Source organism: Ambystoma mexicanum, chromosome 1q (genome assembly GCF_040938575.1).
Source record: "Ambystoma mexicanum isolate Mex_15411 chromosome 1q, UKY_AmexF1_1, whole genome shotgun sequence".
Classification (NCBI taxonomy): Eukaryota; Metazoa; Chordata; class Amphibia; order Caudata; family Ambystomatidae; genus Ambystoma; species Ambystoma mexicanum.
In genome coordinates, this window is record NC_090922.1 from 1,533,183,446 (window position 1) to 1,533,200,662 (window position 17,217).

The 17,217-nt window shown below is 46.9% G+C and overlaps 1 protein-coding gene across 1 annotated transcript in view; it reads left to right on the top strand.

The window, feature by feature from the left end:
• The window catches only part of LOC138522692 (ly6/PLAUR domain-containing protein 2-like), a 607,174-nt gene extending 590,312 nt beyond the window's left edge, over positions 1 to 16,862 (top strand). The window contains exons 5-6 of the mRNA XM_069635401.1: positions 13,993 to 14,124; positions 16,666 to 16,862. Of these exons, the coding sequence (XP_069491502.1) occupies positions 13,993 to 14,111 (119 nt within the window). The 3' untranslated portion in view covers positions 14,112 to 14,124; positions 16,666 to 16,862. The remainder of the gene's footprint in view (positions 1 to 13,992; positions 14,125 to 16,665) is intronic.
• Positions 16,863 to 17,217: the final 355 nt, after the last annotated feature.

Below are 17,217 nucleotides of genomic sequence, written 5' to 3' on the forward strand. Positions count from 1 at the left end.
TTGTCAACTTGGCAGCCCTGAAGGATGTGTCTGAGCTGCAATCATTCCTCGGCATGGCTGGATACTGCGCAAGATATCTTCCCCATTACGCAATGCTCACCAGCCCGCTCAGACAGCTCCTCAAAAGGATCTCCCCGTTGCATAGGATTAACAGTGCCAGGACACCTTTTGCACGATCAAACAGGAACTGGCGAACAATAGACAGCTGGCGTACTTCAAGCCATAGTGGGACACGGAAATGACTGTGGATGCCAACCCCGTTGGGTTGGGCCCCATCTTAGCCCAGACAAACCTGCAACGTAACACAGAGACGCGTGTAGTCGCATACGCCAGCAGAGCACTCACCTCCATCGAACAGGCCTACTCCCAGGCAGAACGCGAGAGTCTAGCTGCAGTCTGGGCATGCGAGAAATCTCACAATTTCATCATTGGGAGGACATTTATACTTTTAATGGACCACCAGATGCTCCTAGCCCTGTTCGGGAACCCCAAAATGAAAATGCTGCCAGGCATCGAACGCTGGGGCATCCGCCTCCAGGAATATGACTATACTATCATCCAGAAGCCTGGGGGCAAGGCCAATCCAGCGGACACTTATTGAGACACCCTGACAATCCCCCAGACGCCGACATGCAGGGCGAGGCAGAGGCATACATCGCCTACCAATCCCTGAATGCCTTTCCCGCGGCTATCATGAATGAGCAGTTCTGGGAGCAGAGCTAAATAGACGCCACCATTAAGGCGCCCGTCCAACTCACAAACACCAACAGGTGGCGACACGTGACCATGGAACACTTTGACACGGGGGAGGTGGGAGAAGCGGATATGAGAGATTTGCAGAGAATGGCAAGGATAAAGAGCGAACTCGCTACAACGGAACAAGGAACAATCCTGAGAGGAAACCGGCTAGTGGCTCCCAAAAGCCTAAGGAAAACCCTGGTCATAATTGCACATGAAGGGCACAGAGGCATAGCCAACACCAAGAAGATACTACGTAACTAGGTCTGGGTCCTGCATATGGACACCATAGTCGAGGACACATTGAGGCATTGCATGCCCTGTCAAGTGACTGCAGCAAGCCCACCTCCATGCCTGCTACAAACAGTTCCCCTAGCCGATGGTCCATGGCAGAGAGTGGCACTAGACTTCTGTGGACCACTAGAAGAGGGAGGCCACCTCCTAGTGGCGATTGAGGAATACTCCAGATTTTCCCTAGTGAAACCAGTGACGTCCACGGCATTCCACCAGGTAGTGGGCGTAGTGGATGAGCTGTTCAGCAAATGGGGCATCTCCGATGTGGTAAAAACCGACAATGGCCCACCCTTCCATGGACATGGGTTTGGGAAGTTTGTTGCACACCTAGGGTTCCACCACCAAAGTATCAACCTGCTGTGGCTCCAGGCCAACGGCATGGTGGAACGCTTCATGGCCACCATAAAGAGGATACGCCAGAAAGCTGCGGCAGACCAGGCCTCCATGCCCCAAGTCATCTCCCAGATGCTGAGGAGCTACTCCAACACCCCTCATGAGACAACTGGCCGGACCCCAGTAGAACTCATGATAAAATACATGCCACAAACCAGACTACCACAGCTGGAAGACTACATCCCAACTGAGGATGCTGAAATCAGGAAACGAGAGGCCAAAAAGAGGAGAAAGGCAAAAGAATGGACTGACCAGAAATGGAAAGCTAAAGAGCCTCAGATCCCAGTAGGCAAGATCGTACTGATCCGGCAGACAAATAGTATCTCCAAAATTGAGATTTATTGGTGAATGCCCTTCGTGGTAACACGTGTTTCGGCAACACAAAAAAGTGCCTTTTTCAAACCAGGGCTGTTAACTTGATACAACGTGATGATAAATTGCCATCTGTTCTAGGTGAATTAATCGGGTTAAATCCCGTGCCGGTCGAGGTATCTGAGCCGTTTGACTCAGATACCTCAACTGGCACGGGATTTAATTTTGGAGATACTATTTGACTCAGTTTGGCGCATTCGTACGAAGGAGAGCTTCACCGTTACATTTTTTCATTATAGAGGTTGGAGTGTGTACCTCTGTCTCTCCTGCCAAATGCGACATTCCCATTAATGTATGCATGTATGTAAACTTATCATTGGGTCGCAGAATGTGAAGGTCGGCGTGAAACCACTCCATTTCGTGTGTTAAGATTCCCGATCCCTTGGTGGTCCCACAAGTAAACGGACCAATGATCACGGCTGTGGGAGACCAAGAAGAGGTAACAAGAAACACTTCCTTCTTCCGCATGATGTTCGAAGAAGAACATGAAGAGGACACACCCACTGAGGAAGAAGAAACAGATGCAGGAGAAATCCAGGCAGAACCCCCTGAGGATCCTCCGCCGAAGGCACCGGATGAGAAAGCGGACGATCCACACGGCCATGAGGAGCTAGCCCCTTTAAGAGAAAACTAAAGCAAAGGCTGGGGGGGAGGGAAGAGGGAAGGGTGGGCGAGGGGAGGGGAAGACACGAGGGTGGCAGGAAGGAGATGTTTAATAAAGAAGCAAGACGTATTCCAAAGTCTGCGTATTTGTGTATGACTGGGCCACGCCAGAACACAACAGTCATAGTCTCAACTTAATCTTCACCTCTGGAATTAATAGACAACAGTAAAACTCATTCTTTGATGATAAGCCAATAGGCAATGTCCTTTGCTAGCAGAATTCCTTCAGGTCAATTTGCGGTACCCGTCTAAGGACTATCACCCTCAAGTGATCTGTAAACTTGCTCTCTCTCCCACTCAGGCATCAGCAAAACCATGTGCCTTCACAGACACCGCCTTCCAAAATCCACATTCAGAAAATATCAGTGTATTAGAAAAGTTATCCACACTGGTATCTCAGACACCGATCTCTCTCTCTCTCTCTCTCTCTCTCTCTCTCTCTCTCTCTCTTTCTCTCTCTCTCTCTCTCTTCTCTTTCTCTTCTCTCTCTCTCTGTCACTCTCTCTCTGTATCTATCTTTCTCTTTGTCTCTCTCTGTCACACTGTATGTGTGTCTCTGTCTCACTCTGGGCAAGCGCTGCATTGTCAAGTGGGCATTTGCAAGAGCCACTTAAGCCATTGCTATTCGCTCAGGACCAGAGCAAGCACACAGTCATTTATGAGGAGTGGACTGCTTTTGCTAGAGCCACCCCAGCCATTGCTGAAAGAATAACAAACAGAGAAAACAAATATCTTGAAGGGGGCAGATCTGCTCATTTTATGTAGAGTTTGAATGAGATCAGCAGCTGGGGCAGAGGTGGGTGCAGACCAATGTTCCCTCTAATTATTGTTCTCTATGTGCGGAAATGGTTTGCTGTTGTGCGCACATTTTCCATGTGCGCAACTGATTAATGAGGTAAGCCACTTTGTGAGCATGCGTATTTAGTGAACTACCTTCACAGAAGAGAGTTTGGAAAGGAATTTCCTTTTCCCAGCCACTGCAATTCTTGACAAATCTTACAACACTTTATCAAACACATAGGCTAAAATCGAATATGCCATATGTGATCAAACAGAAAACTCATCAACCAGTCCAAGACTTCAACATCTGCCACAGTACCTTGCAAACATTTTATGCCACTGGAAAATCACTTGTATACTACAACATACAAATCCCTCTTGTCATAAACTGATGTGGCTGTCAAGAAATTCAGACATAATAAAACATTTTCTGATGGATTAATGGCAATTAAAAGCAATGTGTCAAAAAACATGCTGATATGAGTTCAAGTGCCACTTTTATTTATTTATTTAGTCATTTCTAGGGCCAGGAGAACATGCTTCTAATACCTTGTGTAAGGATGATAATTGCATCAGAATAACTGCACCTCAGAATATGATGATCAAATATTCCTGTGCCTCTTCTTATTATCCACATTACGTTGTCCTTTGGGTAGTGATAACGCCAGCCTTACAGCTGAGAGACATATACACCATCAATGTTTACTCCTTAAAAATGAAAATGTGCCCAACAAAAACAAGAAACAATTAACATTTTGTTGCTTCAACCCACAAAGCTCCACTGATATTGTTTTGAATTAGTGACCTGTACAGAGCAGTGGCATAGGAAGGAACTCTAATAATATTAATGCCTGATCTCAACAGGAATTCTAAGGGGAACAACATCTTTTAATAAGCGGAAAGTATCCCTATTGGCAATGCTAATTACTTTTTTACTCTCTGAAAAATCATTTGACTCCAAGTAGGGAGCAAAATCTGATTAGAGCCCTGCTTGTAACCCTGACATAGAAAGTGAAATGACAGGGAACATAATGTAGTCTATAGTTTTGCCCACCCTTCCACGCCAGAGCCTAGACAAATTAAGCAAGAGCTGTATTGATGTTTATTATGGATCCCTGTGTAAGAAAATCACATATATATGCCTTTTAAGTTAATGGCATAAGATCTCAAGTGATAAAACAGATTGAGTCCCTTCTTCTGTAACTATGGATCCCTCTTCTGTAATTCTTTTTTATGAGTTATGGAGATGCAAGAGACGATACAGAGCACATGGTTATATTGAAAAGCCCTCAGCAGCTGAGCATAGAAAGAAAAAGAAGGTGCTGTTGTCTAGACGGGTACTAGAATTTCCTATCCTTTAGCAAACAAGCAACACATTTCTTTCAATGTACTGCCGAAACGTCTGACTTGGTTTTTTAAATTTGCTGCGTTGTTAATCACCCACAAGGAGTGTTGACCTGTGCTCTTCCACGCAAACCCTTCACCAGCCCCTACGTTAGCCTTCAATACTAGTTGATAGAGCACTGTAAAAAGTGAGGGATTGTAGCAGTAAACGCTCAGTGATATTTGCAGACCCACAATATTTTGCGAGAAAGGCATATTTAATGCCTCAACATACTATAGGCATTTTAAGAATTTAAGTCATAAGGTCAAAGTGTGGTAGAATCAAATTTAGGAGTCATGGGTGGGGAGGGAACATTATTTGGTTAATATGTGCAGGTGTATCTTGGTTAGATTCTTCTGTTCATGGAGCCAGGTTTTCATATTAGTTTTTAACCTCTTGTGTGTATTTTGCTGTCAGGAAGTTCAGGTGTTTACGGTCACCCTTGCATAGTATTGTAATGCAAATTAGCAGAATATCAAGACTAATTGCTTATTTTAAGAAAAAGCAAATTTCAATTAATTGCTGTGGCTTGTTTATTATTAAATATGTTTGAATAGGTGAGAATTCTCTGTGTGCGCTGCTAAAAATCTGCTGAGCGGCACCCAGAAGGAAGCTGGGCAAGCGCACATGCGCACAGCTTAGAGGGAACACTGGTGCAGACCTGATATTTGGAGATATAGATTGTCATTGTGTGTCTCTTGTTGGTATGTCACCTTGTCCTTTGCTGCAAAGGAAAGTGAGACATGTTTAGGCTCTGCAGACAGTTTTGGGGTTCTCACAAACCTTGAAAGGGGCTAGAGGACAAAAGCACAAATACCGAAGCAAAGCCATCTTAGTTTCTGTAGCACACAGTAAAACCTTCTTTCAGTGCAAAAAGAAATAATGTTTTTGTTCGCAAGGAGAAAAGGCCCGCTCTCTGCTGCTCTTGAGAGGGTAATAGAACCAATTCATTACTGTGATTTTCTGTGCGATGTTTACCATACATACTAAGAAATATGTCTGGAACACACAAGAAAAGTTTACCTTTCGAGCTCCTGGGAAGGAAGAGTGAAGGTCGATGCAGTGCAGGGCAACACGACTAAAAACAGAATGGCGCCTCTGGCATTAAAAAGCTTGTGATGTCCATGTGTAAAGACTGGTAGGGGGTGTCTGTACTTCTGCTCTCTATATGGTAGAGGAGAGGCACAGAGGACCCCAGCCAAGATTCTCTATTATTGGTACGTGGTCGAGCAATCAAGGCCTAGCTTCTCAGGAGGTGATGCGGGCTGGTTCTTAAGTACAGTGTAGTCCCCAAGCACTCACAAAGGAATGCCCACACACTGTATTAGTGAAAACACAGTCTTTATATAATTAATATTCCTTGAAAAGGACCAGAGGGCAAAGCTCCTGATGAGTCTTAGGCCTCATGTCCCAATACCGAAGGACAGCCATCTTAGACTTGGTAGCACATGTGGCAAAAAGCCTGCATGGGTCTCCTGCAGGGGCTCTAGGGGGTCTAGAGGTGGGATGTGTGCACTGACCAACCATGTGGAGCGGGAGGACCCTTGGGGTACACTATCGGTGACAAATGTCCTGTATGGTAGGGGTTTGTCCCATTTTTCCTGAGAGGTTTCTTAGCTGAGAATTCAGGAGTATCCTGGATCATCTTTACTGGCCAATAGCTGTAGAGTGAATTCCTTGATGGCAAGCTAGGCTGACTCGGCGCTACACTGAGGCCTGAGGCATGATGGTCTATCATGGGCGAGACAGTCTCTTTCACTATGGTTTTGCAGCTGTGCAGTGAACGGCTCCTCTGTGATCTTGACTAGGAATGATGGGGCATGAGTCTGAGCAGTCTAGAGGGTCCGTCGCCTTTTTATTAGCGGCTTAGAATGTTGCCTGTTAAAGTGGTTCAGGAAATGTCTTTGTCTCCAGGATGTGCAGCAAGGTGATGGCGGGTGGAAGTATTCTCAATATTCCCTTTAATAATTGAGGCGTTGCAAGGGTTGTAGGAAGAGGTAGAAGCAGTCATCTTTCTCAGCTAGTTGACCATTTTGAGCTCATAAGTTGCTACACAGTACTTGAATTGGGTACTTTCTGGGTGCATAGTTAGTTGGAGGCTGGCCACGATAGGGTAAGGATTAATGGGGCCTCAGTACGACTTTGGAGGCAGCCATGCCCTTAACAAGGGCATGGCTGCCTCCTAAATCGTGTCCGGTCTGGGTTCCCTGAATGGGGAAATACCGGGCCATTCCGAGTATGAAGGGCCCGGTATTTCCTCCTTCAGGTAACCCGGGCCCGGTTCTTCCCCATTCCCATTCAAGCCCTCATAGGGCTCAATGGGAATGGGGAGGGAGCTAACAACGGGCCCATTACGAACGGGCCTGTTGTTAGCTCACTGGTCCCCTCGCGGGACCCGCTATGGATGTCTGGAAAAACCAGACGTCCAGAGCGGGTCCCGCGAGGGGACCTCGTAATTGTGCGGAATTACCGGCGCCGTTAAACCCATTCCGCACAAGTCATAATGAGGCCCATGGTCTACATTTCTGAATCTAATCACTATTTGTGGTGCCCTCTCTCTGGATTCCTGGGAATGAAGGGGCTTTTGAATCTCATGTGCCTTCTTGCCTTTTCATTGCTTCGTGTCTGGATCATGATCCTGCCCTCTGCCCCCTGTCTTTTTTAGTATCTTGTAGCCTGTGTGGTCACTGGGGATATCCCACTTACTCTCCGCTTGGTACCCCGGGAGTACCTAAGGGGCAATGGGTTTGTCTTGGAATCAAGATAACGCTGAGCAACACAGATTTGAATCCTGGTCTGTGCTTAGAAACTGGTTTCAGGCATTAAGCGAGTTAGAAAAGATTAATCAATAAAATTCCTTTACATTGTGGTGGATGCCAAGCTGAAGGATGGGTTCCCTTGCTTGGTCTGGGGTTTCTCCGTTTTGGTGGTCGCTTGGGCTAGGATGTCCAAGGTTCCTCCCGAGTGGGGCTATAGGCTGTGCAGCCTTTTGCTAGTAAGTCTTGACACGGTATTGAATTGGTGAAAGGAGGTTTCCCTGAAAGACTCTTTCATTGTTGCATCCATGGGAGGTCAGTGGTGTGTGGGGGAGGTCAGTGGTGTGTGGGGGTTTATGGCTACTCATTTGTTTACTGATATAATATTGTATTTTTATCGCACCCATGCACAAGTGTTTCACTGGAGGGTTCATAGTGGTGCATCTAGAACTGTTTGCTGTTACTGAGTCGTACAATATCAATGTCATCTTTTCTATTTGAGATAGATTTTTTTGTTTGAAGTTTGAATTTGAGTTTGGAATCTGCAAAGCACAGGCTGGGCAGCACTCATGGCATGGTGGCGAGGCAGCACCAATAAAAGGACCACATCAAAACATTCAGGAGGCAAGTAAACAAAACAAAACGTGTTTGGGACTTTTCGGAAAATGGTGTTGGAATTCAATCTTATGGATGGTAAGTGATAGTTGGTTCCAAAGCCGTGACCTAACAGCTGAAATTAGACCATCGGCCCTGGAAACTACTTCTTGGCTTAGCCACGTCCAAAAGAAAAAGATACTCCAAACTCAGTGCTTGTAAAGATTTGTAACACGTGGTCTTACCTTCAAGATACTTTGGTCTTAGGAATTATCTATGAATTTCAGATGAACATTTACCCCTTCATCTCAAAAGGGTTGATATTGTTTTCTGAATCACTTAACAAATGAAATATGTTCCAATCTGTACAGCAGTGAAGTGTCTTGATACCACTGGACTTGCAATTATTGACATGGCCAGTGTCAAGCAATGATGATAGTCTTGAAGACCCTAAGTGTCTCCTTAAAACCATTCATAGCAGTGAAATGATCCTCGGCAGAACTCCTTCATTTCAACATCTCGCGATTGTTCCGCAGATCCCATCTACAGGGTCACTCTGCACGAAGAGGCGGTATACGCTAAATGTCTACAAAAAAGGACCTGAATCTTGTAAACAAAGCTGGAACCATAAAAACGTACAGTAATTCACAAGTCAGGATGGATAGCTAGCAATGACTCAGAATGTGTTGCAATGAGGATAAGTCTTGGATGGACAGGTCTACAGGAGTAAAAGTCACTGGGGCACTTTCTGAGGATGTTGAGATATGGCCCTGGTGTCCCAGGGCACTCCAACTAAAACTGATGAGTCATTCCTGATGGAAATGTACAGATATGGCCCTCGTGTCCAGGGCAATCCAACCAAAACTGATGAGTCATTCCTGATGGAAATGTACAGATATGGCCCTCGTGTCCAGGGCAATCCAACTAAAACTGATGAGTCATTCCTGATGGAAATGTACAGATATGGCCCTCGTGTCCAGGGCAATCCAACCAAAACTGATGAGTCATTCCTGATGGAAATGTACAGATATGGCCCTCGTGTCCAGGGCAATCCAACCAAAACTGATGAGTCATTCCTGATGGAAATGTACAGATATGTCCCTGTTTCCCGGGGCAGTCCAACCAAAACTGATGAGTCATTCCTGATGAAAATGTACAGATATGGCCTTGGTGTCCCGGGGTACTCCAACCAAAACTGATGAGTCATTCCTGATGAAAATGTACAGATATGGCCCTGGTGTCCCGGGGCACTCCAACTAAAACTGATGAGTCATTCCTGATGAAAATGTCCAGATATGGCCTTCGTGTCCCAGGGCACTCCAACCAAAACTGATGAGTCATTCCTGATGAAAATGTACAGATATGGCCCTGGTGTCCCAGGGCACTCCAAACAAAACTGATGAGTCATTCCTGATGAAAATGTACAGATATGGCCCTGGTGTCCCAGGGCACTCCAACCAAAACTGATGATCCATTCCTGATGAAAATGTATTTATTAAATCTCTTCACTTTCAGAGAACACACAGAATGTTTCTCTCAAATTGTCCTTATTTAGTTTTTATTCAAATTAATTTCAATATTTGCTTAACGCTGGCCCTACCTAGAGGGCCTCGGAGAGCTTTGCATGGTTCAAAGTTTGAAAAGGTGTGAGTTGAGAAAAGAAGTTACAGAATGTTTTCAGGAAAGGCCAGGAAGACTAGGACAGACACTTGATAGCAGTAGCAGTAGTGGAGGGCAGGGTCATGTGTGGGGAAACAGGTCTGTTGTCAGGGTCTTTCTGAAGTGGTGTTGGCAGGTGCAGTCTGCATGTGAAGGGTTCCGGTGTTACATGCACTGGGTCCCCAGTGGGTACATGCTTGTTTTTGTGGGCATGTGAGTTTGCAGAGTGGAAAGTGTAGACAGTGTTGGCTTGCTTATCTGGTGTTTGTGTGGGTGATGAGTTTGAGTTTGTCATGAAGCTAGGATGCATTTCTGCGGTGGATGCAGAGTCCTTTGAAGACAATTCTCTGGGCCATGGGGAGCCAGTGGAGCTGGGGTGAGGGGTGCATGTTTGCGTGGTGAAGGTTGAGTCTGGCTCCTGCGTTTTGTGTGGCTGGCAAAGGGGCAAAGGTGCTGTTGGGAAGTCCAGTGAGAAGAGCCTTTCCATTGTCCTTCCATCCTTGCTGCACGCAGATTAATACCAATGATCTTATTCTTCTCTGAGCATCGAGCCAATGTTTAATTTTGCTTGCAGACCACTGATTGGCTAGTAGTGACGCTACACCTGTTTGTTTGTTTCAGTGTAAACAAACACGAACTATTAACAAAAAAGCATAAAGTAACAAATGCCGTATTCACAATGGAGTGAAAGGTTCCGTGGTCTATGGGTTTGCCCTTCCCTAGAAGCGGGCAATTCACAGGTGATGGAAGAGGACACCCCACCACAAGCTTTGGCCCCGTATAATCTCTGGTTTATTACAAGCCAATACAATGCAATTATAGACAGAATTCAACTTGGCGTTACGATACAATTCACAAATTGATATCTGGAGGGTTACTAACATAGTGAGTACAATGCATAGAAGAGCGCGGGATGCCTTGAATATGAGAGGAATAAATGCTACATGGACATCACAAGCTTTTTAATGCCAGAGGCGCCATTCTGTTTTTAGTCGTGTTGCCCTGCACTGCATCGACCCTCACTCTTCCTTCCCAGGAGCTGGAAAGGTAAACTTTTCTCGTGTGTTCGGGACATATTTCTTAGTATGTATGGTAAACATCGCACAGAAAATCACAGTAATTAATTGGTTCCATTACCCTCTCAAGAGCAGCAGAGAGCGGGCCCTTTCTCCTTGCAAACAAAAACATTATTTCTTTTTGCACTGAAAGAAGGTTTTACTGTGTGCTACAGAAACTAAGATGGCTTTGCTTCGGTATTTGTGCTTTTGTCCTCTAGCCCCTTTCAAGGTTTGTGAGAACCCCAAAACTGTCTGCAGAGCCTAAACATGTCTCACTTCCCTTTGCAGCTAAGGACAAGGTGACATAGCAACAAGAGACACACAATGACAATCGATATCTCCAAATATCAGGTCTGCACGCACCTCTGCCCCAGCTGCTGATCTCATTCTAACTCTACACAAGATGCAGCACATCTGCCCCCTTCATGATATCTGTGTTTTATTCTGTGTGTGCTTCTTTAAGCAACAGCTGGGGTGGCTCTAGCAAAAGCAGTCCACTCCTCCAAAATGGCTGTGTGCTTGCTCCGGTCATGAGCGAATAGCAATGGCTCCAGTGACTCTTGCAAATGCCCACTTGACAATGCAGAGCTTGCCCAGAGTGAGCCAGAGACACAAATACAGTGTGACAGAAAGAGCAGAGAAACAGAGATCGAGAGGAGGGAGAGTGAGAGAGAGCCAGAGAGATAAAGAGAAACAGAGAGAGAGAGAGAGACAGAGAGACAGAGACATAGAGAAAGACAGAGAGAGGGAGCGAAAGACACAGAGAGATAAAGAGAAAGAAAACGAGAGAGAAAGAAACAGAGAGGAAGCGACAAAGTGAGAAAAAGCGAGAAAGACAGAGTGAGAGAGAGAAAGGGGCAGAGATAAAGAGAAAGCGAGAGAGAGAAACAGGGAGAGATAGAAAGGGACAGAGAGATAGAGTGAGAAAGAGGTACACATACAGTGTGACAGAGAGAGACAGAGAGATAAAGAGAAACAGAGAGAGAGAGAGACAGAGACAGAGACATAGAGAAAGACAGAGAGAGGGAGCGAAAGACACAGAGAGATAAAGAGAAAGAAAACGAGAGAGAAAGAAACAGAGAGGAAGCGACAAAGTGAGAAAAAGCGAGACAGACAGAGTGAGAGTGAGAGAGAGAAAGGGGCAGAGATAAAGAGAAAGCGAGAGAGAAACAGGGAGAGAGAGAAAGGGACAGAGAGATAGAGTGAGGCAGAGGTACACATACAGTGTGACAGAGAGAGACAGAGAGATAAAGAGAAACAGAGAGAGAGAGAGAGAGAGAGAGAGAGAAAGAGAGAGGAACGGAGAGAGAAGAGAAAAAGAGAGTAAGAGAGAGAAACAGAGAGAGGGAAAGAGAGAGAGAGAGAAAGAGACAGAGAGATAGAGTGAGACAGAGAGAGAAAGAAGCAGAGCGAGAAAGAAACATAGACAGAGACAAAGAGAGGGAGAGAGCGGGAGAGATAGAAACAGAGAGAGGGAGAGAAAGACACACAGAGATAGGGAGACCGAGAGAGATAGAAACAAAGAGAGAGAAAGAAACAGAGAGAGAAAGCGAGAGAAAGAGAGAGAAACGGAGAGAGAAGAGAAAAAGAGAGTAAGAGAGAGAAACAGAGAGAGGGAAAGAGAGAGAGAGAGGAAGAGAGAGAGAGAAAGAGAAACAGAGAGAGCGATAGGGAGAGAGAGAGAGCGAGGGAGAGAGAAAGAGAGAGAAGCAGAGAGAGGGAGAGAGAGAGGGCGAGAGAGAAAGAGAAACAGAGAGGAGAGAGGGAGAGAGAGAGGGAGAGAGAAAGAGGGAGAGAAACAGAGAGAGGGAGAGAAAGACACACGGAGATAGGGAAACTGAGAGAGAAAGAAACAAAGAGAGAAAGCGAGAGAAAGAGAGAAACGGAGAGAAGAGAAAGAGAGAGATAGAAAGAGAGAGAAACGGAGAGAGAAGAGAGAGAGAAAGAGAGAGAAACGGAGAGAGAAGAGAGAGAGAGAGAGAAAGAGCAAGAGAAAGCGAGAGAAAGAGAGAAACGGAGAGAGAAGAGAAAGAGAGAGAGAAGCAGAGAGAGGGCGAGCGAGATAGAGAGATCAGTGCATGAGTTGCTGGGCTCAGCTACTGTGGATAACTTTTCTAATACACCGATATTTTCTGAATGGGGATTTTGCAAGGGGGTGTCTGTGAAGGCGCGTGGTTTTGCTGGTGCCTGGGTGGGAGAGCAAGTTTACGGATCACTTGTGGGGCGGGGGGGGTGGGAGGGTTCCTAGGGAGGTGCTGCAAAGTGATCTGAGGGAACTCTGCTAGCAAAGGGCATTTCTTGCACGAGCCTCGCCTATTGCCTCAGAGGCGTTGCTAGGGGAAGGCTGAGGGGGCTATAACCCTGGATCTTTTGGTTGTAGCCCTGGATAGAAGCTCAGGGACTACAACCAAAATGTTAGCTAGCCCCGGTCCGCCAGTCCTGACACCTGACATTAGCGTAGCCCCGGATCTTTTCCAGACCTAGCAACACCCCTGTATTGGCCCCTGTATCATGAAAGAATGCTGTGTCCAGTTGCCTCTTCCATTGCAGAGGCGAAGAGATGAGGCTGAGACCAGGACCCGCTTAGTGTGTTAGAGATAAACGGGGTTCAGGGCAACATGCGGATCTCACGCTGGTTGGAGCCTGTGCTCACGTAGCTGGAGGTTCAGCTCACCCACTGCTAAGATCTTCTGAAACTCCAGGGCCCGCCACTATCGGGTGCCCTTCGGTGCCACGCAGCAGATGCCATGTGCTGAGAATCACGTGCCAGGACACCTGTATCCTTTAGCGGTTCCACTGATGCACCCCCCTGCGTTCACCCCCAACACAGTGCCTACAGAGCTGTGCGTGTTCTCGCCATTCTGGAATGAGCTCATGCTTACATGCGGATTCCAACATATCAGTCACATGCCTCGGATTGTGTGTGAGCAGTGCCTTCACTCTCAAATGCCACCTGGCAAAGCTATTCCATTATGAAGCGATACTTTAAGCAGCGATGACATCCTAGCTCGCGGCTAACTACTTACATATGAAATTCCCACACATCCAGAATACAATGTTTACCAATAGCTGAGCAAATGCTCATCAAATGCCTTGAATTTGAGAATCCCTGTCACTTTCAGGGGACGTGTACGATGATATACTTCTAACAGAGTGGCTATAGGCCATCTTCTGGAATTTTCCAGACCGGCGCACTCTGATGATGTCACTGAAGGTGCTTTACTAATGAAATGAATGAGTGTGTGCCACAGTCTTTTACTACATTTACTACAAAAGAGCTTCTTTTCACTTTTCTTTACAGAAAAAGTGATGATTACTAAGAAGTGTGCAACTGCCTGCAAGCCCAGCACGGTGAGCCTGCGCTCCGTTTCCTGCTGCACCACTCAGCTGTGCAACAGGGCAGAGGAGAGCGGCACATAGCAGAGCTGGAAAGGTAAGGTGGGAATGCGGGGACCGGATGATCACATATCGATTATAACTTCCAATGCATTGAGTGCTACTTGTGTCTTCCCATGATCACGACCCTCGGCATTGCCCACAAGGCTTTCTGGGCCTGGGTCCTACTTACCTGCAATGCTGCCTACCTAAATACTGTCCCCCCCCGAGCCCTCCGCTCATCTACCTCCAACCTTCTGCGAGTGAGCCTTTTCTCCAAGCAGAGATCTGGAGGGAGATCCTTATCCTCAGCAGGTGCCTCCCTCTGGAATAGTCTCCCTGCTGTTCCGTAAGACCTTCCTCTTCTCCTCCTTCGCTCTCCCTCTACCCTGCTAACCTGCCTCTCTGCTCTTTCCCTCTCCCCCTCCTTTTCCTCACAGCTGGTTGACTGGCTGCCTGGTGAATCCAGATTCTCGCAGGTCACAGGCACCCCCGCCAGTCCTCTCTCGCACTTGCCTCAGAGCCCTGCACTCGCCCCACTCTCTCTGCACTTGAGAAATTACCCATGAGATTGGCTCTCTCTGCACTTACCCCTGACTCCTCCGACTGGGTGCACTTGGACCTCCCCCTCCCTGTACCCTTCTCTGCACTTGCACGATCCGAATGCACCGTGCCTGAAGATTGTCTGTTTCTCCCCTGTCCTCACCCCTTAATTGAACTTGGTAAAACTGCAGAATCGCTGTCGGGCCTATTTGCTGTGTCTCACCTGTTAATTATAATTTGCACTTACTCTGCCTGTGCAGACTATTATCATCTCAGAATTTCAAGAGCTCTGATACGAGGGCTGTTTTCCCATGTACCCACCCTCCTTGAGCGCTTTGAAACACTTGCCTTGTGTATAGGCGCTTTATAAATAAACATTACCATTACCATGTCTCGGCATAACTTTGTGGTTACTGTATCCGACGTACTGACCAGACAGGGCAGTTTGGCGGTGGGACGGCAGGTAACTGTAAAATCGGCTGGCCCTGTACGATAATCCTGACACCCAAGTCCAGATCTTTGGAATCCTTCTCGAGCTGTTTCCCCCAACACAGAACAACTCGGTCGGGAGGGGTAACTTCATTGCATCTTCTCCAACCTTCTCTACTCCATCACGATTTCCTTGTCTAATATCCTTCGCTGAGACTTCAACGTCCCTGAGTCTCAAACAGCAAAACACCTTTGTGACTGACGGCTCTCTCGGATCAACTCCAGGAACCTTGCGCGAATCGTACTTTCCCCACTCTCGTCAAAGGCCACATGCTGACCCCCATCTTTGCCTCCTCTCTGCCCACAGAAAATCACACCAGCCGCAAAGAGAAGAGCTGCAATCAGCCCTTCACATGCCGCACCGCAAACCTTTGGAGCCCGGTTCAGAGAACAACTACCATCCTCCAGTTCCGCAAAACACTAAACACGTGGCGGTTGCACCACTGCCTGATTCATGGAATTATTTGCGCCGAAAACGCAGATTTGCACGCCTTTCTGGAGGAAAATCCCTGTTTAAAGTATGGGGATTTTCGGGCAGAAAGGCTTCCGCCCATTGTAAAGCACGCTGCTGCTCTCAAACTAACCCATATATTCTGGAACCTGGTGGGGCAATACAGAACGCAGACATAAGCCTCCTGGTTACCCTTCATTATCAAGAACTCACTCCACAGATAAGACCATTCCTGGCAATAACTCATAACTGGTGACAGTGAAGTATCATTTCTGTGCATTCATACATTCCAACGTGTCCAGAAACCCCTCCCTACCCTGTGCGGAGTCTGAGACAGGGCCGGTCTCCAGCAAACACCCAGAAATTCATGCACATTCATTCATGCATCAGTGTCTCGCAATCCCTCGTGCAAACGCACAACACACACTTCTTATGCACTTGCGCACAGATCTTCCACGAGGCCCTCTGGCCCACACGCAGAAATAACAAGAACTAGGAACCAGAGAGAGCTTCCTGCTCCCTGAGGACTGGGCGTGTCCTGAATGCAGACCTGGAAGACTTAATTATGCACTGTGGTGCAGGAGTGTCACCTAGGCCCAATCAGGCCTGTGGTATCCCAGTCTGCATGCACAATGGGCCGATACCCCAGCCTGCATGCCCAATCAGGCCTGCGATACCCCAGCCTGCATGCCCAATGGGCCGATACCCCAGCCTGCATGCCCAATGGGCCGTGCAAGGTTGAGGAAGCAAAACGTCCCCTAGAAACACTTGTGTATAGGCGCGTTATAAATGACTTATCACATCAAATCATGCACGCCGTGGAACCTGACCCTTCATCGGGAAAACCACGTTTCCCTTTGACAGCTAAATTCAGCCCAGGGGCACTTGGGGGGCTTTCCATGGGCTGCCTTTGGCTCCCCCATGAGGGGCTATGGGTGTGTTGGCGCCCCCTCGTCTCTTATAGGGGAGCCACCCCTAAGGGGAGTATCATGTCAGAGTATAGTTGAGAAATTGTATGCCGACCGTCATTCAAAATTCATATTTTCTCTAAAAAGTAAAAAAAAATATGGTTATCACTTAAAAAGTGCTAAATATTCTTGTCTTATTTTTCACCAGCTGGTGAGGAGGGGATCAAGGCGTCACCCGTGCTGATCCCTGAAAGCCGATTGGCTGCTGTTGCTCTGTGACTGAATTGAGGGAGGAGGGGGCGCCAATTAACTCTCCCTCCGCCATTGCATGAAGATACATGAACCTGGATTCCCTGTTACTTGCTGTTTCTTTGCCTTGTCGATGAATAAACATGTTCTTCCATCTATGGTGGCCTTTCCTTTTTCAAGTCAGAAAATTGTTGCCGTGCGCTTGGGTTTCCCCGTAGAAGGGGTTAGTAAGGACCCCAAACCCACACAAGAACAGTCTTAGAAATATGGCCTTATGTTCAGGTCCTGGAGAAATGAATGCGAGACATCTCCAAGACGATTCCCTTAGACTTACATACAAGTCTCAAACACTGCATGTTCGTAATACAAAAATGAATAAAAAACAATATTATTTTGATGAAAACATTTCAATTTGGTTTTATCTGTGTTACCTGTCATGAGCTCTCGTATGCACCTCCAGTGTTGCCCGTGCACACCACTAGGTGTCACAATAGTAGTATTAGGGAATACC